Below are 27,232 nucleotides of genomic sequence, written 5' to 3'. Positions count from 1 at the left end.
TCTTGCTTTGCATGTAATGAGTCTATCTCATGTATTAGTTTCACCTTTTAAGTTGCATTACTGAAATAAATGGACTTTTGCACGATATTCTAATTTTTCGAGTTTCACCTGTATTTCGAAGCACTTTTAGTGGCACATACAGTCCTCTGTTGGGGTACCCCAAGGCTCTGTCCTTGGGTCCCTTCTCTTCTTTTGCTATACCTCTTCCCTGGGCCAGTTGATAACCTCCCATGGCTTCCAATACGACCTCTATGCTGATGACACCCAGATCTACCTCTCAACTTTTTAACTCACCGCCTCAATCTCCTCACATATCACAAATTTACTGAGTGACATATCTGTATGGATGTCACACCACTTTCTTTGCCATTTCAAGTCCGGACACTTATCACACTTTGAATGACAATGGCGCAGCCATGCAACACTGTACCCATAAGAATTTTTAGCATTTATTTGAGACAGATAAAACTTTATTTTGGTGGTATTTATTCACCACTTGGATTTTTATTTTTTTGCTATATAAATGAAAAAGTCCAAAAATTTAAAAAAAAAAAAAAAAAAGTGTTTTTCTTATAAAATGTTGCAAATAAATAATCTTTCTTCATAAATATTGGCCAAAATGTATTCCGTTATCTTTTTAGTAAAAAAAAATAACCCATATTATTTTAGAACCAAAAACATTTCAAATTTATATATATATATATATATATATATATATATATATATATATATTATTTTTTATTTTATTGTTTCCCCCTTGTCACCTCCTCCCATGCTCACCACCAGGACTTCTTCTGAGCCTCTCGCATCCATGTTCCCTACCCCAGTCTATCGCCTACTCTGTCCACTTTTAGACAATCCCAGAAAACCCTTATCTTCAATAGAGGCCTATCCTACCTCTGCCTAACCACTGCATTTTCTACATCAGCTCATCCCACGCAATTATTACCTTTTGTATATCTTGACCCTCCCTCTTAGATTGTAAGTCCTACTGTAATGAAATGTAGTATAACTGTACTGTGTGCCCTTATGTTGTAAAGCGCTGCACAAACTTTTGGAGCTATATAAATCCAATATTATAATAATAATAAATATCCGACAACATCGAACCCTTTTCCCTCCAATTTAAAAAAAAAACAAAACAAAACAAAAAATGTAAACATTTTATTAATGTCCCATTGGTATGTTTTCCCCTCTGCATCTTCTGCAATCACAAAAATTTTCTTTTACTTTTCTTTTTTTTTTCCACTTTAGGGGGTCTTTTTACAAAAACATTTGCTGAACGAATGTCATAAGCACTCGCAGAGCTGTACCAAATTTTTCCTGTAATTTTGCTTAATATGTTGTTTTTTCCTTTGATCATCAGCTCCATCTAGCTGTCATTTTACTTAAAAGAAAACAAAATCAGGGAGATACCATATTATGGCCGCTAGATGGCTCTTATGATCATAGGAAATATTCTTAGAAAACAAAAGAAAATTCATTCTGATTGGACAAATGCTTGTGTAATTCGTTCGGGAAATTATTATATATTATATAGACCCCTAAATGTTTCTAAAGCAATGTTGTATTAGTCCTAATGTAGTTTATAAAAATATTGTGCAATAAAATGTATAGAACTATATATAACTGTACTAAATAACATATTACCCTGAGACCAAAGCAACCAGTGGCTTTTTATTTACAACAGTAATGTAAACAGCTTAAAAGGAAGATATTAAGATAAGAAAGTGGCTAGATGATGCGGTTGCCGACTTTCTTTTCATTTGTACACGGAATTAAATACAGGCGTATGGGAGTATAGCTTAAAACACGCCTGTATTTGCACTACCCAAAAGCCTCAGCTCATGTATGATCCTGCCATCAAGACTGCACTCTCAGAATTTGCCGTATGAAGGTATACGGCATAAAAACCAGTACTTGTGTCTACATGTGTACACATATAGGCATCATTTCCAAAATGCGGAGGTTTCATGCTCAGGAAATAATGCCCATAGGCATGTCCCAGTAAATACCAATACTTAATTTACAAGTGTATGCCTGAATACAGCATACTCCATCAATACAGTCCCTATTGGCAAAATTAGGCACCAACTGGGGCTCCTAGATGCCATAAAAAAAAAAAAAAGCGTATTTTATACTGTACTCCCAAACACCTGCATTTCTGTCTGTGTGCATGAGCCCACTAGAAGTGCTAGATCCAGAATGTATATCCACAGTATACAGTATTAACAATTCTGACTTCACCAGCTGCTAATATATTTCATGTAAGGAAGAGCACTCATCTTCAAAAACAAGGTGGGCCAGGGTAAATCCCATATTTACATTCTATGTTCCCATGAACAAGTCTACAGGCTCAAAATTTCAGTCAGTCAAATTTACAGCATGCATTTAGTTCTGGGTCTACAGGAGGGTCAATAAGTAAAAACACACAAAAACAAAATTAATCAAGTCACTGTTTTTTGGACACTTACGAATGTCTTCTAAATCAAGGTCATCGTACAGGAACTCATTCTCTTCAAAGTCAGGTTCTTGGGAAGAGTCGACATAGTATTCTACATCATCCTTAATCTTCCTGATGGCGTCCACATTGATGGAGTCATTATCCAACATTCGCAGGATTGTTTCTAGCATTCGAATGTGATACCTATGCTTCTCTATGTGCCTCTTCAATCCCTCGATCCTGTCCTGCTTCTGCTAACACCGGTATAGAGGGTGCCATGGAAAAGAGAATGCACACGACACAAATAAATACCCTTCTCTAAAAAAGTGCCACTTTTAAACATTTAATTACATGCAAGCTTGGACTTTAGTGTATTTGACTTAGAGACACTTGGCTAGAACTGATCAGCTAGCCTCTTCTAGCTCCCATTCACAAAGACTGTCTGCTTTATCAGTCAGGCACCAACTTATAACATCGTAAACAATATTTGCAAATCTCATATGCAAGCTTTGCTTACTGCTTAATAATGCTGTTTACATCTTGATGATCCTCTTTTTTTTCTCTGCAAACATACATACAAGAATCCATCTAATTGAAAAACATAAAAAGACAGCAATGCAGAAAACACTAGTCATGTGCCAGAGACCATGTAACTTTTGCCCAGGGTTTGGATCATATGAAGGAACATAGAAAATAGGATTTTTATACAGGTAACATTTTTATTTGACTTCATTGAAGAACACAGGAATTTTAAAACCTTTATATTATACTGCTGCCTACAGGAGGACAGGATACTGGCAAAATAAATAATAAATAAAACATCACCCTCATCCCCAGATACTACACCACCAAAACCAGCAATGCCTCAGAGTAAAGCAGTACCAAATTGCTTGAGTGAAAAATAAAGTTTAACTTCACAGTGGCTAAATGGTTAGCACTTCCGCCTGGCAGTACTAGGGTCCTTGGTTCGAATCCCAGCCACGGCACCACCTGCCTGGAGTTTGCATGTTCTCCCTGTGCCTGTGTGGGTTTCCTCCGGGTACTCCAGTTTCCTCCCACACTCCAAAGACATGCTGGTAGCTTAATTGGATCCGGTCTAAATTGTCCCTAGTATGTGTATGTATGAATGTAAGTTAGGGACCTTAGAGTGTACACCCCTTGAGGGTTAGGGACTGATGTGAATGTACAATATATGAGCATGTACATAAATATGAGTAAAGCGCTGCGTAAATGGACGGCGCTATACAAGTACCTGAAATAAATAAACTTCTGTTCATTCAAGGACACTAATTCTGAAACCTTTTTGAAAGACAAAAACACATTCCAGCTGATGGGTGGGCAACAGCAAGAATAAAGGACTGTCTGCAGCTCAAAGACCTACTTAGAGGACCGTAGACTTGAAACTAGCAAGTTAGATTTAGTGGAACAAGCTTTAACAGGAAACCCCCTTGAGGAACCCAATCCTTAAAACCATAAGCCCAAATGATGATTTGCTGCAACTACCTAGAAATGGTGGTGAGTGAAGCACTCCCTAAGTCCTCAGGAATAACAAAAGAGGATCTAGATTTTCTAAAGAATGCTATGGTGGGTAAATTCTCACAACTCGAACTACATTCAGGCAACAGAGAGATCTCCATATGGTAAACTGGAGTTGGACATAAGGTCAAATGCCCAGGTTAAGGCAAAAGGCAAAGATCTTTCATTTAGATAAAGTCAGGAACCAGGTGGGGATTAATACAATTTCAATTTATTTTGTCTAAAGACAAACAGAGCCAACACAGAGATAGCCTTAGAAAGAAGGTCTAAGCCTTATGTAGGATCAAAAATGGGTTCGATGCAAGATAAGGCTGCCAGTTCAGACACACACCCAGCTGAGGTGATGGCTACAAGGGGGGAAAAAACCTAAGGGTGGTGAGAGAGTAATGTCTCTGCTATGTTCAGATGATAGCTTCTGCCCCTAGGGAACTAGATTGAAATCCCATGGCGACAGATGTGCAAGTGCTATTTTGTTCCATTGACAATCGTTCCACAGCAAGTGCAAAGATGTGGCCCCTGATGCACTAAAGGCCAATCATTTGTTAAAAACTATCTGCAGGAAAGAAATTATCTACCCCGTAAAGAAACTCCTGAGGCAGACCTTACAGGAACTAGACTTCCTAAAATTCAGCATCATAGGTGTAACACACTCAGAGATGCCACTGCCCCTTAAATTCTGAGCTTCGACAGCTCAGGACACTGGACACAAAGATTTACCTAATGTCAGAGCCAGATCCTGAAGCCACTAAGCCAGAGACAGCCTGCTCTTTGATGTTAAACTAATTGATCTATCCACAGAATTGTCGCACGATGACAGAAAATGTTGCAGATTCCTGAATGGAACTTAACAAAAAGCATTGCCTTGAACGAGACTGCCATCAAGCCCACAATTTATACAGAATTTGTGAGTCAGTTGGCTCCTGCATTGGAAGGGAAGAACCGTGAAACTGGAGAGTCTCAAACTTTCCTGAGGAAAGAACACCCTGATCTGTTTAGTGTCTAGAATCAGCTGCTGATCTTTTCCAAGAGATGGTTTAAAACAAGTGACGACTTCTGGGGGCTCAATAAAATATGGACAATCAGAGAGATGTTGCCTCCAGAGCTCTCACAGATTGGTCCCCCTTAAGAGAAGGTTGTCCAATTAGCCCATGGTTGAGATATCCTGAGAGTACAAGAGGGCCAAAGCTGGAGCCAACACCATAATGAATACCCAAGGTGCAGAGTGAAAGGGCAATGAACTCATAGTGCAGCTGCTCCACCATGCCCTAAAACATGTATAGATGCAAGACGTCATCTTTTCATACACAGAGGCCAGAATATCTTCCTGGTGAAGAGATATGACGAAATATGTTGATTTCCTCTAACTTGTGGGCACAAAAGTAAGCCTCCAGGGCCTTGAGGTCCATGATGGGATGAATGCCTCCTTTTGGTGCAGGAACAGGTTGCAGTGGGTAAAAAGTTTAAATACATTCCACAGCAGGATCTGCGCCAATGACTGCTTGGTCCAACTGAGATCGGCAAAGCATTTAAGTGGTATTAAACCCCCAAAACAAACATATCACAGCTTATCAATTCTTAGACGTGATGGCTGCATTAATTTTCTTAAGCTATCTTTCTTCTATTTTCAGCTGGTGATCCAGCCAGCAAGTCTGTTTTTGTTTTTTGGTTTTTTTTCAAAAGCCCAAGCTCTTCCAGCAGAATGTATCACTTTACTTTTATGAGGCAAACCATTTAACACTGACAAGGGTACTTAAAATGATAAGCTGTTATTTATTCATGTAAAACCTTTATCTCAAAAGGAAAAAAACACTGTTTGCTGTAACTGCTTATAAAGTGTTAGCTGAAGTTTGGCTTCATTTTGTTGTATTTAAATCTGCTGATACATTTATCATTTCCATAGCAAGACTGACCCATGCTGCTGTGACTCCTAACCCATGCTGTGATTCCTCAGACTGACCCATGCTGCTGTGACGCCTGTTCTCAATCATCCAGAGTGGTGTCCCACTAATAAAAGTGGTGTCTTACTGTCAGATCACCAAGTGAAAGAAGGGAAAAAGCCAAAAAAAACTGATGCAGCGACCACATCTAAGGTTTAGTAAGCCGCAATATAATTGCTTTTTGGTTTGGGCAATTGCAGATCAGAAGGAGGATAGAGAACTAAATTTAAATCTGTAACCCTGGGAGACCAATTCTTGCGCCGAGGCATTGGGGATACAAGATTTCTGAGTGTCCATGAAGGTTAACAGATGTCCCCAAGAAAGTGGGGGCACATATTCATATAGAGAAGGACTTGACAATAGAATTTGAAGACCCAGAATGCCAGATCTTGCAGATGAATAGAGAACCAAGCTTGGGAGGGTCTCTGTGTGGAAGTAACAGATATGGTAAAACAAGAGGGACATTTCTGAGAAAAAATAAAAAAGGGAAAATACTTGCTATTTTGCTTCTTAGATTTTATCCGCTAGGGAAGAGGTGTACTCTTAACCTCAGTAGCATCCACGACTATAACAGACTATGCCCCTCGAAGGTCATCTGGAGCAAAGGTTTCTTGGAAGCGAGTTTAACAGTCCATGTGATCAATTATCTGAGGGTTTATGTGAGAATCAGTCAGACTGCGATTAAGGGATCAGGACCATTCAGTAATGGTTTGGCAGAGGAGCACTACAGCTAAAACAATGTGCAAGGTGAAGTCTGTTAAAAAAACATGACCCTAGAAAGAGCTTCAAGCCTCTTATTGGTGGGATCCCACCATAAGAGGAAAATGTCTGTTTAACCCACTTAGTGCACATCACACTTGGTCCCACCCAAATCTGTATAGGGATTTTCATAAACTGCATTTTCATTACTGCCAGTGCTGGCTGTGGCTTCTTCCAGGCTAAAGCCCAAATTGTCGGCACTGTTGGTGGGGGGGTGTAACAGAACCAGACCCCGACTGCACTAGGGTATTTCCACGGACACCACCGCTGACCATACAAGAGGAGACAGCACCAGACTTGAAGGATTCCAGGAGATCGACTGCTTTATTTTAACATAGATACAAGATACAGTGGGGATCGAAAGTTTGGGCACCCCAGCAAAAATTTGTATTAATGTGCAAAAAGAAGCCAAGGAAAGATGGAAAAATCTCCAAAAGGCATCAAATTACAGATTAGACATTCTTATAATATGTCAACAAAAGTTAGGATTTTATTTCCATCATTTACACTTTCAAAATAACAGAAAACAAAAAAATGGCGTCTGCAAAAGTTTGGGCACCCTGCAGAGTTAATATCTTGTACTGCCCCCTTTGGCAAGTATCACAGCTTGTAAACGCTTTTTGTAGCCAGCCAAGAGTCTTTCAATTCTTGTTTGAGGTATCTTTGCCCATTCTTCCTTACAAAAAAGTCTTCCAGTTCTTTGAGATTTCTGGGCTGTCTGTCACGCACTGCTCTTTTAAGGTCTATCCATAGATTTTCAATTATGTTGAGGTCAGGAGATTGTGAAGGCCATGGCAAAACCTTCAGTTTACGCCTCTTGATGTAATCCCATGTGGATTTCGAGGTGTGTTTAGGATCATTATTCATTTGCAGAAGCCATCCTCTCTTTAACTTCAGCTTTTTCACAGATGGCATCAAGTTACCATGCAAAATTTGCTGAAATTTTATTGAATCCATTTTTCCTTCTACTCGTGAGATGTTCCCTGTGCCACTGGCTGCAACACAACCCCAAAGCATGATTGATCCAACCCCATGCTTAACAGTTGGACAGAGGTTCTTTTCATTAAATTCTGTGCCCCTTCTTCTCCAAACGTACCTTTGCTCATTCCGGCCAAAAAGTTCAATTTTAACCTCATCGGTCCACAGAACTTGTTTCCAAAATGCATCAGGCTTGTCTATATGTTCATTTGCAAAGTTCAAACGATGATTTTTGTGGTGAGGACGTAGAAGAGGTTTTCTTCTGATGACTCTTCCATGAAGACCATATTTGTACAAGTATCTCTTTATAGTGGAGTAGTGTACCACAACTCCAGTGTCTGCCAGATCTTTCTGGAGGGATCGTGCAGTCAAACGTGGGTTTTGAATTGTTTTTCTCACAATCCTGCGAGCTGTTCTGTCTGATATTTTTCTTGGTCTTCCAGATCTTGCTTTAACTTCCACTGTTCCTGATGACTGCCATTTCTTAATTACATTCCGAACAGAGGATACTGACATCTGAAAACGCTTTGCTATCTTCTTTTAGCCTTCTCCAGCTTTGTGAGCGTCAACTATTTTCAGTTTTCTAGACAACTGCTTAGAAGAACCCATGGTGCTGATTGTTGGGGCAAGGTCAGATGAGTCTGGGCATTTAAAACCTTTGAGATTGACATCACCTGGTCTTCCCAGACGATGATTGAGAACAATCCATGACACTGGCAGGTCTCAGCTTTGCAAAGGGGGCAATGCATGCTATAAATTCTGCAGGGTGCCCAAACATTTGCAGACGCCATTTTTTTGTTTTCTGTTATTTTGAAAGTGTAAATGATGGAAATAAAATCTAACTTTTGTTGACATATTATAAGAATGTCTAATCTGTAATTTGATGCCTTTTGGAGATATTTCCATCTTTCCTTGGCTTCTTTATGCACAAATACAAATTTTTGCTGGGGTGCCCAAACTTTCGATCCCCACTGTATATACACAGGGCGTGGAAATACACACTCAGTAACAGGAAACACATCAGCAGGCAGTCCCATCAGGCGGGGGGGGGGGGGGAGGCTTCCGGAACCCCCCCCCCACCACCAAGCCAATGTACAAACACCTACATCCCATAATAGTTTGCTCCCAAGCCAGACACACAATAGAACAATGGGATGCAGCAGCATGGCAGTGAACAATGAACAACCCCCACCTATACATGTCTACACAATAGCAGAACATTCCACCCTGTACCCCTAACAGGCACAGGGTGACTTATTTATTTATTTCAGGTACATATATAGCGCCGTCCATTTACACAGCGCTTTACACATATATATATTGTACATTCACATAAATCCCTAACCCTCAAGGGGCATACAATCTAAAGGTCCCTAACTCACATACATACACATACTAGGGCCAATTTAGACAGGAGCCAGTTAACCTACCAGCAGGTCTTTGGAGTGTGGGAGGAAACCAGAGTACCCAGAGGAAACCCACGCAGGCACAGGGAGAACATACAAACTCCAGGCAGGTGGTGCCGTGGCTGGGATTCGAACCGACGACCCTAGTACTGGCAGGCGGATGTGCTAACCATTTAGCCACTGTGCTGCTCACTTACACATAAGAGGGATATGGGGAGCTGAGACAGGGGTCTCCCCACCTCTCTAAAGGGGGCTGTGTTCCATAAGCCCCCCACCCAAAGTGACTCCCATCACAGGGTGTTTTAAAGTGAGCACTGAGCACCCAAACCCACATTGTACACAAAGCCCGCGCTATTTGTGCAGAAGAAACCACAGTGTCCCAGACAGTTTCCCTTCACTGTAAATCTCACATTTAAGAAGGGCCCACAAGTTCTCAAAAGGGTTTATGTCAGGTGAGAAAGGGGACCATGTCATTATTCTTTTATCCTTAAAGCCTTTACTGGCTAGCCACGCAGTGGAGTACTTTGATGCATACAATGAAGCATTGTCCTGCATAAATATCTTGTTCTTTAAAAATGCAGACTTTTTCCTGTACCACAGCTTGAAGAAAGTGTCTTCTAAAAACTGGCAGTAGGTCTGGGAGATGATTTTGAGACTATCAACAACCTGAAAAGGTTCAACTTGCTCATCTTTAATAATACCAGCCCATACCAGTACACCACCTCCACTTTGCTGGTGTCTGAGTCAAAGTGGAGCTCTGTTTCTGTTATTGATCCAGCCACAGATCCATCATCTGGTCCATCAAGAGTCACTCATCTCATCAGTCCATAAAACCTTTGAAAAATCTGTCTTCAAATATTTATTGGCCCAGTCTTGATGTTTCAACTTATGTGTCTTGTTCGGTGGTGGTCAGGATTCAGCCTTCCTTGCCTTGGCCATGTCTCTGAGCACAGAACACCTTTGTACTTCTGGGCAGTCCAGGTAGGTTACAGTTCTGGAATATGACAGCACTGGAGGATAATAGGTTCCTATCACGTTTGATTCTTCTCAAATCTTTGGCAGGTAATTTGCATTTTTCTCAACACTTTTCTTACAACCCTGTTGACTATTTGCAACAAAACATTTGATGGTTCTGTAATTACGCCCCAATATGTTAGCAATTTCAAGAGTGCTGCATCCCTGTGAAAGACTTACAATTTTTGACTTTTCAGAAACAGTTAAATCTCTTTTGGTCCATTTTGCCTGAGGAAAAGAAGCGGTTTAATAATTATGCACACCTTCACATAGGGTGATCTTCTTAGACCACACCCTCCCTCATTACACAAGACCTGATATGCTTAAATCCAATAAGCATTCAAGTTTAAACAGCCTGGAGTAGGACAATATGCATCAAAATGTTGATTTGGTCAAAATACTCACTTGCCTAATAAATTGTGCACACAGTGTACAAGGACTGGAACAGTCCCTTTCAATTTAGGGGTAAAAAAAAAAAAAAAAAAAAAAAAAAAAGACTCCTCAGGGGAAAGCTCATCAGTGAGAGACTTGACTCTCTGGTGCCAAAAATAGTGCCCGAAGGCAGATCAGACACAGAGTCTGATTGCCGAGGCCATAGATAGACTTTTGCACCCTTTCCAGTCAAACATTAACTAAGCAACCAGAGTAAAATTCCTGCATGACTGTAGTAAAAACCTCTCTCAACTAGGGTGAACACCCAGCCACACCCAACAGAATCAAAGAGGACAATGATGAGGGAATAGACTAATTCCAGAGGACAGCAAGATTTCAAGGCTATATTTGTCGCCACTATCTCAGGATGTACTGCAAGCAAATCTCAAAACATTAATGGATAATGTGTTGGGAGCACCTGATACAGTGGGACTATTACCACCCCCCTCCGCCCCCATGTAAAATCAGATATGTTGAAGACACAGGCACTACTAGCAACATATAGGCAAAAGGTAGGAGGCAAGGCTTCAAGTTACTCACAGAATCTGGATAGCTGGTACCTGGCAAAAGTGGTCAAGAACAGAAGACCTAGCAGAATGACTAAAAGATGCTGAACCCAGTCTTAAAAGCCTACTTGGGAAAATGAGCCTTCAAACACAGAACAAGCTCAAAGGCAATGCCAACAACTCTGGAACTGGAAAGCACTCCACAGCGAACAATCATAACCAGTCTGGAAAGCCATCAAGCGGAGCCCAGTGTCTAAGAGTCACTTCCAGGCTGACGCCTCAACATCTGGTTCTGAGGGGTTCTGATCACAGTAAAGATCAGAAGCCAAGGCTCAGGACAGGGAGCTGTTGGAAACAAAAAAATAGGGTTAAGTCTTCCCAAATGAAAGAAAAATAGATTTGAAATATATTTAAAAATATTCTTCCCAAATATATCGACATATATTTGAAATGATACAATTTTGGCCATATTCAATATATTTCAAAATATATTTCAATAAATATATACAGTGAAGGAAATAAGTATTTGATGCCCTGCTGATTTTGAATGTTAGCCCACTCAAAGAAGTGATCAGTCTAAAAATCAAATGGTAGGTGTATTGTAAAACAGAGACAGAATAGCAGCAAAAAATTCAAAATAAATGCATGGATAACAAATTATGCACTGATTTGCATGTTCATGAAATAAGTATTTGATCCCCTATCATTCAGCAGGATTTCTGGCTACCGGGTGTCTTTCATACAGGTAACAAGTGGAGATTAAAAGCAGTCTACATTTTATTACTTGTATAAAAGACAGCTGTCCACAGGAGAAATAAAATAATCAGATTCCAAACTCTCCACCATGGCAAAGGCCAAAGAGCTGTCCAAGAGATGTCACGGGCAAGATTGTAGACCTACACAAGGCTGGACTGGGCTACCAAACTATCGTCAAGCAGCTTGGTGAGAAGGTGACAACAGTTGGTTCAATCATTCGCAAATGGAAGAAGCACAAAACAACGGTCAGTCTCCCTAGGTCTGATGCAGTATGCAAGATCTCACCTCATGGAGTGTCAATGATCATGAGAACAGTGAGGAATCATCCCAGAACTACACGAGGATCTTGTCAATAAACTCGAAGGCAGCTGGGACCACAGTCACCAAGAAAACAATTGGTAACACACTACGCCGACAATGATTGAAATTCTGCAGTGCCCACAAGGTCCCTCTGCTCAAGAAAGCACATGTCCAGGCCTGTCTGAAGTTTGCCAATAAACATCTGAATGATATAGAAGAGGACTGGTTGAAAGTGTTGTGGTCAGATGAGACCATTATCGAGCTCTTTGGCATTAACTCAACTCGCCGTGTTTGGAGGAGGAGGAATGCTGCCTATGACTTCAAGAACACATCCCAACTGTCAAACATGGTGGTGGAAACATTCTGCTTTGGGGGTGTTTTTCTGCTTAGGGGACAGGACAATTGCACCGCATCAAAGGGACGATGGACGGGGCAATGTACCGTCAAATAATGGGTGAGAACCTTCTTCCCTCAGCCAGGGCATTGAAAATGGGTCATGGATGGGTGTTCCAGCATGACAATGACCCAAAACACACAGCCAAGGCAACAAAGGAGTGGCTCAAGAAGAAGCATATTAAGGTCCTGGAGTGGCCTAGCCAGTCTCCAGACCTTAATCCAATTGAAAATCTGTGGAGGGAGCTGAAAGATCGAGTTGCCAAACGTCAGCCACCAAACCTTAATGACTTGGAGAGGATCTGCCAAGAGGAGTGGGCCAAAATCCCTCCTGAGATGAGTGCAAACCTGGTGGCCAAATACAGGAAATGTCTGACCTCTGTGACTGCCAACAAGGGATTTTCAACCAAGTACTAAGTCATGTTTTGTGAAGGGGATCAAATTCTTATTTCCCTCATGAACATGGAAATCAGTGCATAATTTGTTAGACGTGCATTTCTTTTGAATTTTTTGTTGCTATTCTGTCTCTCAGTGTTACAATACACCTACCATTCAATTTTTAGACTGATCATTCCTTTGAGTGGGCAAACTTTCAGCAGGGGATCAAAAAACATTTCCTTCACTGTATATATACACTACATGTTGAAATGCGTTTATATTGCAAAATATATGGGCAGCACAGTGGTTAAATGGTTAGCACTTCCGTCCAGCAGTACTAGGGTCGCTGGCTCGAATCCCAACCCCGGCACCACCTGCCTGGAGTTTGCATGTTCTCCATGTGACTGCATGGATTTCCTACGGGTACACCGATTTCCTTCCACACTCCAAAGACATGCTGGTAGGATAATTGGCTCCTGTCTAAATTGGCCCTAGTATGTGTATGTATGAATGTGAGTTAGGGACTTTAGATTGTACGCTCCTTGAGGGTTAGGGACTGATGTGAATGTACAATATATGTATGTAAAGCGCTTCGTAAATTGACGGCGCTATACAAGTGCCTGAAATATATAAATATATGAAAAATATTCTTCAGATTTTTTTTTAACATATATATTTAAATGCATTCCAAAAATGTAGACATACAGTATATTTGAAATGTATTTTTAAATAAAAACGCATCAACATGCAAAATAGAGAGAGAGAGAGAGAGAATGAGAATGTATGGCCAAAATTGTAGCATTTCAAATATATGTCAATATATTTGGGAATAATATTTTTAAATATATTATTCTTCCATATGTGATAAGCCAGTGTAGCTGAGAAAATACATCCTCCTTGGACACTAGCATGAACTGCGAGATACTTAGTAACAGGAGGGGTTATACACAGGCATGGCCTAAAATACCCCTGTACTGCCAAACAGCAAAACCCAAAGGTTACAGAATTCCTGTGCCGCTCAAAGATAAGAGGAGTTTTACTTTTTTTAAATGGCAAGGTAAGTTTTCTTTCAAAATTATAAATGTAATTTGGTGATGCTGGTATGTGGTTACCAAACCTTGTGAAGAATGCTTTTTAACAATAGGTACACTTTACTAGGAAGGCATTTAAAGCAAGCAATACCTGACCACACAATACAAAATAAAAGGTTTTAAAGCAGACTTATGAGACATTAAGATACAGGTATTAAACTAAAAAATGGAAACGCTACATGGATTTCCAGGTGTGAAAGTGACATGTTTCACACTGAAAGCTGAAGTGATTAATTTATTTATTTTATTTCAGGTACTTATATAGCGCCGACAATTTAAGCATTACACATATATTATGTATTCACATCAGTACCTAACCCTCAAGGGGTGTACAATCTAAGGTCCCTAACTTACATTCATACATACACATACATACATACACATACTAGGGCCAATTTAGACAGGATTCAATTAGCCTACCAGCATGTCTTTGGAGTGTGGGAGGAAACCGGAGTACCTGAAGGAAACCCACGCAGGCACAGGGAGAACATGCAAACTCCAGGCAGGTGGTGCCGTGGCTGGAATTCAAACCAACGACCCTAGTACTGCCAGGCGGAAGTGCGAACCAGTTAGCCACTGTGCTGCCCATGTAACATGCTTTTGCTTCCGTTGTGTGATGAGACACCAAGCTAACAGATAGGAAGCCTAACTTTCATCATTCATTGCGTGCGCTGCTAGTCATCTAGAGCAGCAATGGGCAAACTACGGCCCGGCGGACCTTTTAATCCGGCCCGCGGAGCTAGGCTCCCGCTAGGCTCCTCTCACAGTCCGCCCTGAAGACCGGTGTAGCATGAAAATCTGTCTCCTATGAGGATCTGTCCCCCTCGACGTATCTGCGCATGTGCCGGAGATCGCCGATCGGCTGCTAATGCCTGAAACTGGCACATGCGCAGATACGTCGAGGGGGACAGATCCTCATAGGAGACAGATTTTCATGCTACACCGGAACGGCGCGTGAAGACGGCGAGAGGAACGCGCGGAGCAAAGGTAAGTGAATTGACACAGGGGGGACTTGGGGACTTAATATGGGGGATGAATTAATATGGGGAATGAATTACTATATGGGGGATGAATTACTATGGGGGATGAATTACTATATGGGGGATGAATTACTATATGGGGGATGAATTACTATAGGGGGGATGAATTACTATGGGGAATGAATTACCATATGGGGGATTAATTACTATATGGGGAATGAATTACTATATAGGGGAATGAATTACTATATAGGGGATGAATTACTATATGGGGGATGAATTACTATGGGGGATGAATTACTATATGGGGGATGAATTACTATAGGGGGGATGAATTACTATAGGGGGGGAGAATTACTATATGGGGGATGAATTACTATAGGGGGGATGAATTACTATATGGGGGGATGAATTACTATATGGGGGGATGAATTACTATATGGGGGATGAATTACTATATGGGGGGATGAATTACTATATGGGGGGATGAATTACTATATGGGGGGATGAATTACTATATGGGGGATGAATTACTATATGGGGGGATGAATTACTATAGGGGGGATGAATTACTCTATGGGGGATGAATTACTCTATGGGGGATGAATTACTATGGGGGATGAATTACTATATGGGGGATGAATTACTATAGGGGGGATGAATTACTATAGGGGGGATGAATTACTATGGGGGGGATGAATTACTATGGGGGATGAATTACTCTATGGGGGATGAATTACTATATGGGGGATGAATTACTATATGGGGGATGAATTACTATATGGGGGATTAATTACTATGGGGGATGAATTACTATATGGGGGATGAATTACTATGCTTACTATGGGGGAATATTACTATACTTACTATGGATGACACATACACATCGTTCATCTACTCTTGGTCCGGCCCCCGGGTCCAATATATGAACCCATTGCGGCCCTCAAGTCAAAAAGTTTGCCCACCCCTGATCTAGAGTCACGTCAGAGCTTTGTGTTCGCTGTTGGTGTTCGCTTAGATGGTGTCTCTGTGACTGAAGTTGCCAGTTTGTTTGCCGGGTCGCGTGGTACAATACCATAGGTTATGATGGCATATACAGTTTCTGAGAAAAAGTTGTCTGATAAGCATAAGTGTGGTCAACTGACCGAAAGAGACAAAATTACATTGAGCAGGATTGTGACCCTGGGATAAGAAAACAATTGCTGCAAACATGAATATAGAGCTCAAACCCAGTCTTCATGGGACTGAGATTGAGCTCCACAGTCTCTTTTACAGCAGTTGTTTTCTTATTCCAGGTCACAATCCTGCGCAATGTCCTTTTGTCTCTTTCGGTCAATTGACCATGTCGACCGTGTTTATGCTTTTCAGACGACGTTTTCCCGGAAACTGTATATGCAGTCATAACCGTTGATATTCTACCTCTCAACACAGCAAATAAATTGGCAACGTCAGTCAAAAAGGCATCAGCTACGCCGGCACCAACGGGAAACATGTTGCCACTTTCACACCTGCAAATCATGTAGTGCTCCCATTTTTTTGTCTAACTCCAATATGTTCCGTTATTAGGTTTAGGGCCAACCAGAAAATATAACACCAGAGGTAAGCAACTGACCATTGAGCTGTCAGCACCTATGTTCTTTGCAGCCTATTAAACCCCGTCGCTGAAACAGCGGAAAAGCCTCTAATTGGGGGAGTGGGTGGAAACTGTTAGTAAAAGGCTATGGATAGTTCTTTCAATACAAATGTATTCCAATATTGTTTTATCTATTGTCACCTACATTAATAGTTGTGTCTTATAAATAAATGTCATGAATGATAAGTACATGTATTTTTCACAATCCATCTGTTGCCATCCAACACCCACACAAATTCTCAGAGGGCATATATGCGCAAGCACAAACAATTAGGGTGCGGTCTATAAAACCTTTCATAAACACATGGCACAGGTACTCTAACCCCCCCCCCACGTACAGGATTATGTATGCTGGTGCACTGCTGTACCCTGTACCTGGGGGTAGTGGGACTCTGCAAAGGTAAAAAAAAAAAATTAAAAAAGATTAAGAGTTAGGAGGAATTCCAACAGCTGAAAAACATAATTTTGTTCATACCTGTCTCATTGTAGCTTCCACAGCTCTAAGTACACCTATATAAGGAATTGAAGCGTATAATGCCTCTACATTCATAGATACCTGTAAGTGGTTAGTAGGTAAAGTAATTTGGTTTAAGACCTTTACCAGGTGGGGGGTTGTCTTCAAAGCATAAAAAAGTTATTTTCCTTTTTAACACTGGATATATGCAGTGCCTATAAAAAGTAACTGCCCTCTTGGAAATTATGTTTTATCGTCACAGAACATGGACTCACTTTTTATACTGATCAATCAAATGATTCTTGTGCTACAAAGGGAAAACACAACTCTGCAGTAACTTAAATAGATTACAATTTAAAAAATTAAGTTTTTGTAAAATCAATTGTATTTGGGAGTCCTTTAAGTGTTGAAGAAACTCAGAAATTGTCAGGTTGTACTGCTGCCTGCATCAGAACAGGAAAGATGGGGTTCCTTGTGGAATGTCAAGGGCTTCCATCTGAGGGAGACTGTAATACAGGCATTTCACCTTTCACTAATGCAGGGGTGTCAATATGGCGGCCCTCCAGCTGTTGCCAAACTACAAGTCCCACAAGGCAGACACTCACAAGCATGACTCCCAAAGGCAGACACACGATGGGACTTGTAGTTTGCAACAGCTGCAGGGACGCCAGTTTGACACGTGTGTGTGTGTGTGTGTGTGTGTGTGTGTGTGTGTGTGTGTGTTCCAAAAATTGGATAATGTATTTTTTTTTGCAATAAAATTCATAAAGTGTTTTTTCCCAAAAATTGTGTTTGAAAAACCACTGTGTGACGTAAAAATAAATGCAAATACCACCAATTTATTCTCGGCTTTGAAAAAAAAATTGTTTGGGGGTTCTAAAACATTTTCTAGCACAAATTTCGGATTTTAAAAATGTAAACAAAAAGTGCCAGAAAAGGCAGCCTCAGATTCACAGTGGTGGTGTGATTTCACCACAAAGTCTGTTCTTTGAATGTAACTTTTTCCCCCCAAGTACATTGGGATATTTGTGGCCTTTATATTATATTGTATTTGCTTGCACAGTGTTCTACATGCACTTTACAGTTGGGTGTGTTTGTATGTATATTTATTTGTGATCTATTTCTTCACTTAAAAGTTTCAGTACATTTGCTTTTTTTTGTATGCATTTTCATGACCATTTTACATTATTTTAGTTGGAATAGTGCATAACTGATTTTTATTTTTATTAAAAGTACAAAAATACACAAGTACAGCTTGGAACAATATTCATGTGTTCCGGAATGGCCAAAGAGTCTGGGTAGTTCTCTATCAACCTTGCATTTTCTGTCCATTTCTATCCACACAGACTCAAGGATGTAATTGTTAAGGGTATATCTGCTAAATACTGACTAGAAAGGGATAACTTCCCAGTATTTTGTGTTTTCAGTTTTACATGGAAGAGTATTTCTAGAGCCCTGGTGTCCAACAAATAGACTGCTGGCTATCGTTGGGCAGCTCACCAAATCCTGGGCTAGGTCTGCCACCTTTTGAGTAACTTGCAGAGAGGCACCAGGAAGCTTCCTGCAATCTTGCACTCAGCACTAAAATGAATGTCAGGAAGAATGATCTCTGCTAAACAACATAAGTACAGCTTCGGCCCAATGCCATTACGGAGAGGGAGCAGGCGATCAGGTAAGCAACCCAAGTTACCAATGTGGAAGGTTGGCAGCACTGCCACTAACCATTGTAGGTGGAAGGGGTTAACTAACATTGCCATGGACCACCTTTTTGTGTGTGTGTGTCGTGTGTGTGTGTGTGTGTGTGTGTGTCATGTGTGTCTGTGTGTGTGTGTGTGTGTGGTGTGAGGAGGGGGGGGGGTGGCCTCAGTGCTGTATAAATTGAATGTAGCATCAGTTACATAGCATCTGACATTAATATAGGGACCTCCCATGTGCTGCCAGAGTCAGGCTGAGTGCTTCTAAGCCAGAGGAAGTTTTATATTTTTATGAATAAATACAATGATTCCTTTGACTGGCCAATGTGAAGAGGCGGCATATTACATCACAATCTCCACCTCAGCTAATTCAGAGGAAGACTTGAATTCACTGATAAAAATACAAGCATTCCTATGAATGGCTGAGAGGCACTCTGCAGTTCTGATAGCAGATGGGAAGTCCACGTACAGTGTTACACTCCCACAGCGGTAAACTGTATGTAGCTTATGCTACATAAGTTTATAAGGCGCTAACATCAACCACATTAATTAGTAAAAGAAAATCAAATCGGTCACTGACACCAATGCTAGGGATTATTACTGTGGTCACCGACACCAATGCTGGGGATTATTACTGTTGTCCATGAATACTTATGCTTGAGTTGATAAACACAGTGAATTACATCAATGCAGGTGTACTTACTGCATTCACTGACACCAATGCCAGGAGTTAGTTTTACTGCAGCTGAAAACAAATAAGAAGCTTTGATTTTCTCCTCTATGTGCATTGGTAAAAAACTAGAAAAGGATCAAAATTTTCTGAATATTGTGTGGCCCTCTGGAGGTGTTGTGCCTGTAATTTTCATGTTGACCACCACTGTTCTAAAGTCTTAATCAGTGTCAAAAAATAAAAATAAAATCAACTGATTCAATGTTCTAGGACAATAAAATATTAAAATATCCAAGGGTGCAAATAAGTATGTATACACACACATGCAATTGCCCTATATTTAAATCTGGGTATTCACAAATACAAAATTATTTACATATAATTCACTATTGAATGCATCACACATTGTTAATTCCAAATGTAGACTCACATCTTTGTCGCCTTTCTTTTTCCGTGTTTGTACAGACAAAGATTCCACTTCACTTTCAAACTGATCGACACCCATATTCAATGTGTCAATTGTGCTCTGTACAAAAAAATAAAAAGTATCCTTTATATTTATGTCTTAAGATCTACATCACAGCACTTCACATACCGTTTAACATACCTTCCACAGTCTGAGTGTTTATATACTCCTAGATGAAGGATTTTAGTCCTTGGGAATAAAAAAAACTGGATTTTTTTTTTTATTACTGTAAAATCCCTGAATGACACAGTTTCTCTTCTTATTCCTGACTAATGGGGCTTTATAGCGCCACCTACAGGTGCAAGACACTAGGCAGGAAAGAACTCTGTCCCTCTTATGGGCAGTCCCCTCTGGTATAAACACCATCTCTGCTACAGATAAGCCAGTTAGTCACAAAGCAGTGTTAGAAGTAAAATCTCCAATAGAGGGGTGGGTACTGTGTTCATCAAACCCCAAGAAAGGGATTTTACAGTGAGTAACAAAAAATCCCATTTTCTCCAACTTATATTGACTGACACAGCTGTCGTTTTATTGTTGACTAATAAGGATGTCCAAAATTTGTGTCACAACGAGGGGTAGGCAAACCAAACAAAAATGAGCAACCAGGTAAAACATACCTATCAGCACCTAAAACAACCCTGGAGGGGCCCACAGGAACCTTTAACAGCAGGTGTGCAAAACTTTTCAGCCAAAACTAGAATCCGAAGATGCCAACACATCAACCTTGTAGAATTTATTAAAAGTGTGCACAGACAACCAGATCATTGCCTTTCAAACCTGAGACAGGCACCTGATGCTGGAAGGCCTAGGAAGCACTAATCACCCTAGTAAGATGCACCGTAAACAGGGAAGGGAGACACCCACCCCTTACTAGCATATGCCTGAACAATCATCTGCAGAATCTAATGGTAAACACTGGCAGAAGAGGCCGCCCTGACTTTTCTCGGACCGTCCGTGAGAACTAAGAGGGCTAGATCTCGGGAAGACCGTCATCCCGCCATATCCGAACAAATGCAAAGCCAATTCCTTAAGATGCAATGGCCAAAAGTACAAGGAAGGGAGGGCAATGTCCTAATTCAGGTAAAAAGCTGATGCCACTTTAGGAAGAAAAGAAGGGAACAGATGAAGTATCACTTTATTCTTGTGTAAAATGAGTTCGGGTAGCTTATAGGACCGCCAGCTCCTACACCCACCACACAGAAGAGGTGGCGACTGTGATGGATCAGGGCGCCTGATCCCTGCCCTTCTCACCAACTCTTGCAAAGGACCAGCCAATCTCACACCGTGCAGTCACTTGCATAACAATGCCACTCTCAACTGCACCCTGCAAAACAATTTTCCAGCTCGCGGGACCACAATCTATGTGCCAGCAGCCTGAAAGCAATAGTTGCTGGGTCAGGTTAATTCTGCAATAAACCCTTCACACTGCCACCACTTCCTTTTTACAGAGAAGGAGGAAACTCACAAATCCTAGCAATAACACTATGATTAAGCATCTGCAACAGACACTGTCACCACAGACCGGTATATTCAGAGGATTATTATATACAGTAGCACTCTTCGAGACAGGGATTTTTTAGTCTGCATTAAAAGCATTAGAGACAGTTTCAACACTTATTAGAATAGGGTTTATTACTAAAAAGGTCAAATTGGTGCAATTAAATATTTACAGAAATAGATGTTACAAAGACATAAAGAGAACAAGAATGCAACAGAGAAATAAAAGAAAGGAGTTAAGAAGGCAGAATACTTGCAATGTCCTTGCTTTTAGCAGAAACCAATTGTCCGAGCAAAAATGTTGCCTTGGCTCTCAAGTCCCTTAGATGTTTCTTGATTGATGTTAAACGAGAGCTCCCTTCACCAGGCCTGTCAATCCTTTTCAATGATATTAAAACGAGTGCCGCCTGAGAACAACTGACCAATCACCCGGTTTAGGGGATGGGTTCTAGAAGGTCAAAACGTTTATGACCAAGTACCAACTACAATTTCATACTAATATTAATAACTTCCAGTATGTGCAGGTGGTATTCTAGCAACTGGCAGATTAATATTCAGAATTATATTTCAAAACCAGGGATACCAAAAACAGCGTACCTTTGTCACCCAGGAGGGAAGGGACTGCTTTCTTCCCTTCCCTATGTAATAACATAGTCATGTAGGACCTTGTTTGGCTCAGCATAAAATGCCCTATTCAAATATATACCTAATATTAATGTGCCCAGTTCCTGTTGGATGCTGTGAACTGTATGTGAAATGGTTACATGTGGAATAGACGTTTTATGGCACTCTCTGCATTCCTAAGCTCTAATAGCCTAACAGGTCATGTATGATGGCTGACTGAGTTATTGTTTTACAATAGGGCAGAGGAAAGTGTCTTAGCAAAATAAACATCCTGCCAAGACTAATTAGTGGTTTACAGCTCTGGAACTGTCCTCTATTTGTGTTTTATTTAAGATAAGAGGCTTTTTTTTTTAAGTTGGTTACAACGAACAGCCACAAATTCCATTTCAAGAGGAGGGAGGAGGGGTGAAAGATGATTGTTCAGAAAAAAACAAAATGGCTGAGACCTTAACAGGATGGCTGTCGTGTACAGCTTTCATGTCTCTATATTGCATAATCATTACAGCGACCAGTTAGGACACTTTCTAAAATAGATTACGCAAGGGATCCCTAAAGCTCTCAAATGGAGGTTTCTGGAAAGCTGAGAGAATCACATTCAAGTCCCACTGCAAAACCCATTTGAGATAAGAAAGTGCATGGGCCAAAGACAGCTGGAAAAAGACAGCAAGGGCAAAAAAACTTGACCCTTAATGGTACTCAATGCAAGGTTTTGGTGAACGCCCCATTTAAGAAAGGCCAACACCTGAGCCACTGAGAGGGAACAAAAAGAAACCCCAAGAACCTCATACTAAACGATATACGCCTTCCAGGTGCCATGATGTATCTTCCGAGAGGTAGGACATCAAAGACAGACGGTAAAGCAGGGCGGTAGATTGGAACCTGGGACAGGAGGTCATCCCAAAGAGACATTTACCAACGTAGGCAAAGCTGCCAGGAACATAGTGCAAGAATGGAGTTTTGTAGGTACGCGTCCTTGATGTCTACGGATACCAAAATTCCCTGATGAAGGGAGGCCACCACTGAAAAAATAGATTCCATCTTGAACTTTTCCACCAACACAAAAAGGAATTCAAAGCCTTGAGGTCCAAGATCGGAGGAAACCCATCCTTCTTGGGGATCATGAAAAGGTTGGAGTAAAACCCCTGGAAATGATACAGTTCAGGCACCGGGACAATCACTCCCTGATGAAACAGATGCTGCACCACCCCATACAGTGCTTGAAGAAGCAAGGGTGGGAGATGAAGATTGGAGGGAAAGAATTTCTCTGATGGAAGGGAATGAAATTCTATCTTGTAAATGAACACAAGCAGATTGCAGACCCAACTGTTGGAAATGAGGAAGGTCCACAGGCCCAAAAACCAGTGAAGGTGACCCCCCCCCACCCCAGAGATGGATGGGGGCAAACCTGCATACTGTGGTAACTTATCTGCGGACTTGGAAGGCTTATGGGGCAAGGAACTCTTGGCAACACCTGTGAGGACCTTGAAAGGTTTGGAGCCCTTGTCTGAGGAGATAGAGGGACAAAAAATCCTTAGGAGTCATGAAGGGTAGCCGAGACTTCCAACGTGGTTCATTGCTCATGTAGACCTGAGGGAGGAAGGTACTTTTGCCACCAGTAAGTTTATTGATAATGTCATACAAGGTAGCCCCAAAAAAGACATTCACCCTGGAAGGACAGGAACATCATGGCCATTTGTACTTCAAGCCCCGACATGAACCATGAGACTGATTATGCCCTATGGTCTGCAGAGTTTAAAAAGGAGAATCCATCCACTGGAATCACCAGTGGCTTTGTTTAGCCTAGACATGGTCTTTGGGCGTTCCTAATCTACGTAAACAAATTTGTCAAAATACACAGGGTAAGGAAAAACTTTTAAACGGAACTCACCGTCTTCTACATACCAAAGGGGACAAGGATCACGGCAGCCACCCCAAGGGAGTCCTCAATTTTCAGTGTCTCTCGCACAGAAATAATTAGAGTAGTGACCAATGTCTTCGCCTGTGCAGCTACAGAGGCCTTATCCTAACCATCCAAGGTCTCAGGGGATACATCATTGGGAACTACAGACGAGGAGCCTGCAGCGGAAGAGCCCAACCCAAGCTCGCCTTGCACTTGAACACTGTCTCCACCCAGGAGACCAATGACTTCTAGAAGAATGACAAGAGCGTCTTTAGGGATAGAAGGACCCGAGGGACAGTCCATCTCCAGAAGGGGAACCGGAGTGTGCTCCTAAGACTGCATGGTCAGACCCAGGCAGGCGCCGCCACACTTGGGACCCCAAGAATTTATTCTTGGGGTCCCAAGTGTGGCAGCGCCTGCCTGGGTGAAGACAATGCCACCAGGTCAACCGTAGCAGACAGAAAAGGTACCCCTGGGTACCACTTGAACACCAGGATCTCTTTCCACCACCAAAGTGTTCCCCAGGACCAAGCATGCAGGTAAGTTTCCCATGACATCCTCCTCTCCACTGAAGTGGACGGGGAGGGTGGTGGTGTCAGCCAAAGCATCACTGTTACATTGACTCTGATACCCAGTCATATGTGTCCCCGTGCGAGACTTTTAACTCGCAAGCCAGGTCCAAGATGGGGCTGTCAAAGCCAACCCAGCACATAGCTTAATGTCTGCATGCGCCCATTTGCAGCACTGGGGTGACCTCCAGCTCTAGATTATCCAGCCCAACCCCTCACCCAGCATGGCTGTTGACGGGATATCTGCAGAAAAAAAGGAAGAAACAACAAAAAGGCTTGAGGAACCACAGGTGCCAAAAGGGAACCAGGTCTTAATCCTGAACACTAGGCAGAATAACTGGTTTGCCTACAGCAGAGAGGGTGTTTTTTTTTTTTTGTTTTTTTTTCTATAAGAGCAGACTGCCCATAAGGTGCAGAGTTATTTTCTGCCTAGTGTGCTACTCCTGTAGGTGTCACTATAAAAACCTATTAGTCAAGAATAAGAAGAAAGGCTGTGTCCATCAATGAGCGCACGAAAAAGGGATTTTTACACTGACTCTTCTTTTGCAGTTTACCAGAGGGTATAGCAGATCACTGGGTATATGCTCTGCCACTAAAAGGTTCAACACAAAAAAGAAAAAAAAAAAAAAAAACTGGCGACTTAGCACCTCTTTGTGGACTATACCCACCTGAATAGCAAGCCTGTCTCAAGCGTAGCTGGCAGTCAAAAAGTAAACTCAGATGACCATAAAAACTATAAAACACAATGAAATCAACACATTGTATGACAGCTATAAAAAAGTAACCTAAGTGGGACCTGAGTAGGAGTGAACTACTTAAAGGAATTTATACACAGTACAAAAATTAATTTTCTTTCATTAATACTAAACCCTTCTGTGCTTTAGCATGGTGACTAAATGCCAACACAAAAATAATAAAATGAATAAATCAATACATGCAAAGCCCCTTAGAGTAGCTGACGTACTTAAAGTGGCTGACAATGCTCAAGTATTTTATATTTATGCATTCTATGCATGAAGGTAAAAAACCTGTGTGCAGTGACCCCCCCAGCCCCTCTAACAGTCCTTACCTGAACCTCCTTCGATCCAGCGATGTTCACGATGGCCTCAGCTGTATGGGGACTCTCTCTCACTGGCTGAGAAGGCAGCGGATGTCAATCACAGCCAGTGAGCCAATGAGGAGAGACAAGGAATGCGGGGGGATGCCGAGGCTCTATGTGTCTTGTGAACACAAAGAGCAGCGACTCAGGAGTGAGCATGCAACCCTGTCAAAAAAAAAAAATGCTCAATCAAGAAACATTAATATCCCAGAAATGTGTTCATAAAATTACATGAACAAAGTGGAACAACACTGCATCTGAGCACCACAAACCAAAAACGCTATTAAATTAATTTTTAATACTCAAAGCAAATCCACTCATCCATGTCTCCATGCTATATTTTGCTGAGAAATTGCCTTGAAAAACACCTCCTAGCATTTCAGGCAGTAGCGATGATGTAGCATTTACTCCCTGAATACCATCTGCCCTTAGCTCAGGTATGCAGGCAGGGGTACGTGCTTAGCTAAGAAAGCCCCTCAGGCCTGGTTAAAAGCAAGCAAAGGGTCACATCCGGCCCTGGGGCCGCAGTTTGGAGACCACTGGTGTAGAGCAATATTCTATTTCCAAAAGTCCACCCAGTGTGTTAATGAGATATTAAGATAAATAGTCCTCTCGTTTGTAGTTGCACTAACCCTGTGGGCTGAGGTGTCTGGGTTGTGTTTACACAAGCTGTGCCAGCGGGTTCTTTTTTTTTTTTTTTTTTTAATATATCTTATTGATTTTTCTAAGTTAAGTTTACTATATACATTTACAGATACAATCATACATCATTATTGTGCAAATTCTCTCTCTCTCTCTCTATATATATATTCACACACACACCCTGTTCCAAATTATTATGCAAATTCTATTTAAGTGTCACAAAGATTAAATATTTTGTTTTTCAGTTTAACTCATGGATGGCATTGTGTCTCAGGACTTTTTTGATCACTGAAAACAATCTCGGACACCTGTGATAATTAGATTGGCAGGTGAGCCCAATTTAAGGAAAAAATACTAAAGGAGGGTGTTCCACATTATTAAGCAGAGCACCATTTTCAAGCAATATGGGGAAGAAAAAGGATCTCTCTGCTGCCAAAAAGAGTGAAATAGTTCAATGCCTTGGATAAGGTATGAAAACATTAGATATTTCACGAAAACCTAAGTGTGATCATCGCACTATTAAGAGATTTGTGGCTGATTCAGAGCATAGACGGGTTCGTACAGATAAAGGCACATTGAGGAAGATTTCTGCCAGATCCATGCATCGGATCAGGAGAGCAGCTGCTAAAATACCATTACATAGCAGCAAACAGATATTTGAAGCTGCTGGTGCCTCTGGAGTCCCACAGACATCAAGGTGTAGAGTCCTCCAGAGTCTTGCAACTGTGCATAAACCTATTCGGCCACCACTAACCAATACTCAGTAGCAGAAATGGCTGCATTGGGCAGAAAAATACATGAAGACTAATTTTCAAACAGTCCTGTTCACTGATGAGTGTCGTGCAACCCTGGATGGTCCAGATGGATGGAGTAGTGGATGGTTGGTGGTCGGCAACCCTGTTCCAACAAGGCTGCGACGTCAGCAAGGAGGTGGTGGAGTCATGTTTTGGGCCGGAATCATGGGAACAGAGCTGGTCGGCCCCTTTAGGGTCCCCGAAGGTGTAAAGATGACCTCTGCAAAGTATGTGGAGTTTATGACTGACCACTTTATTCCCTGGTACAGGAGGAAGAATTA

At 41.4% G+C, this 27,232-nt stretch overlaps 1 protein-coding gene across 6 annotated transcripts in view; it reads right to left on the bottom strand.

The window, feature by feature from the left end:
- The window catches only part of CNOT3 (CCR4-NOT transcription complex subunit 3), a 520,718-nt gene that overhangs the window by 312,571 nt on the left and 180,915 nt on the right, over positions 1–27,232 (bottom strand). For 4 of the 6 annotated variants that reach the window (XM_089652480.1, XM_089652479.1, XM_089652482.1 and 1 more), the window contains 2 exons: positions 19,791–19,886; positions 2,475–2,697 (listed from right to left, as the gene is read on the bottom strand). In XM_089652480.1, the coding sequence (XP_089508606.1) occupies positions 2,475–2,697; positions 19,791–19,886 (319 nt within the window). The remainder of the gene's footprint in view (positions 1–2,474; positions 2,698–19,790; positions 19,887–27,232) is intronic. The other 2 variants (XM_089652481.1, XM_089652484.1) reach the window with 1 other exon arrangement.

Source organism: Staurois parvus, unplaced genomic scaffold, assembly GCF_062004578.1.
Source record: "Staurois parvus isolate SC_StPar_1 unplaced genomic scaffold, SC_StPar_1.0 ptg000683l, whole genome shotgun sequence".
Taxonomy (NCBI): Eukaryota; Metazoa; Chordata; class Amphibia; order Anura; family Ranidae; genus Staurois; species Staurois parvus.
The sequence above is the reverse complement of the archived record's forward strand: the minus strand, read 5'-3'. Positions and strand labels throughout refer to the sequence as shown.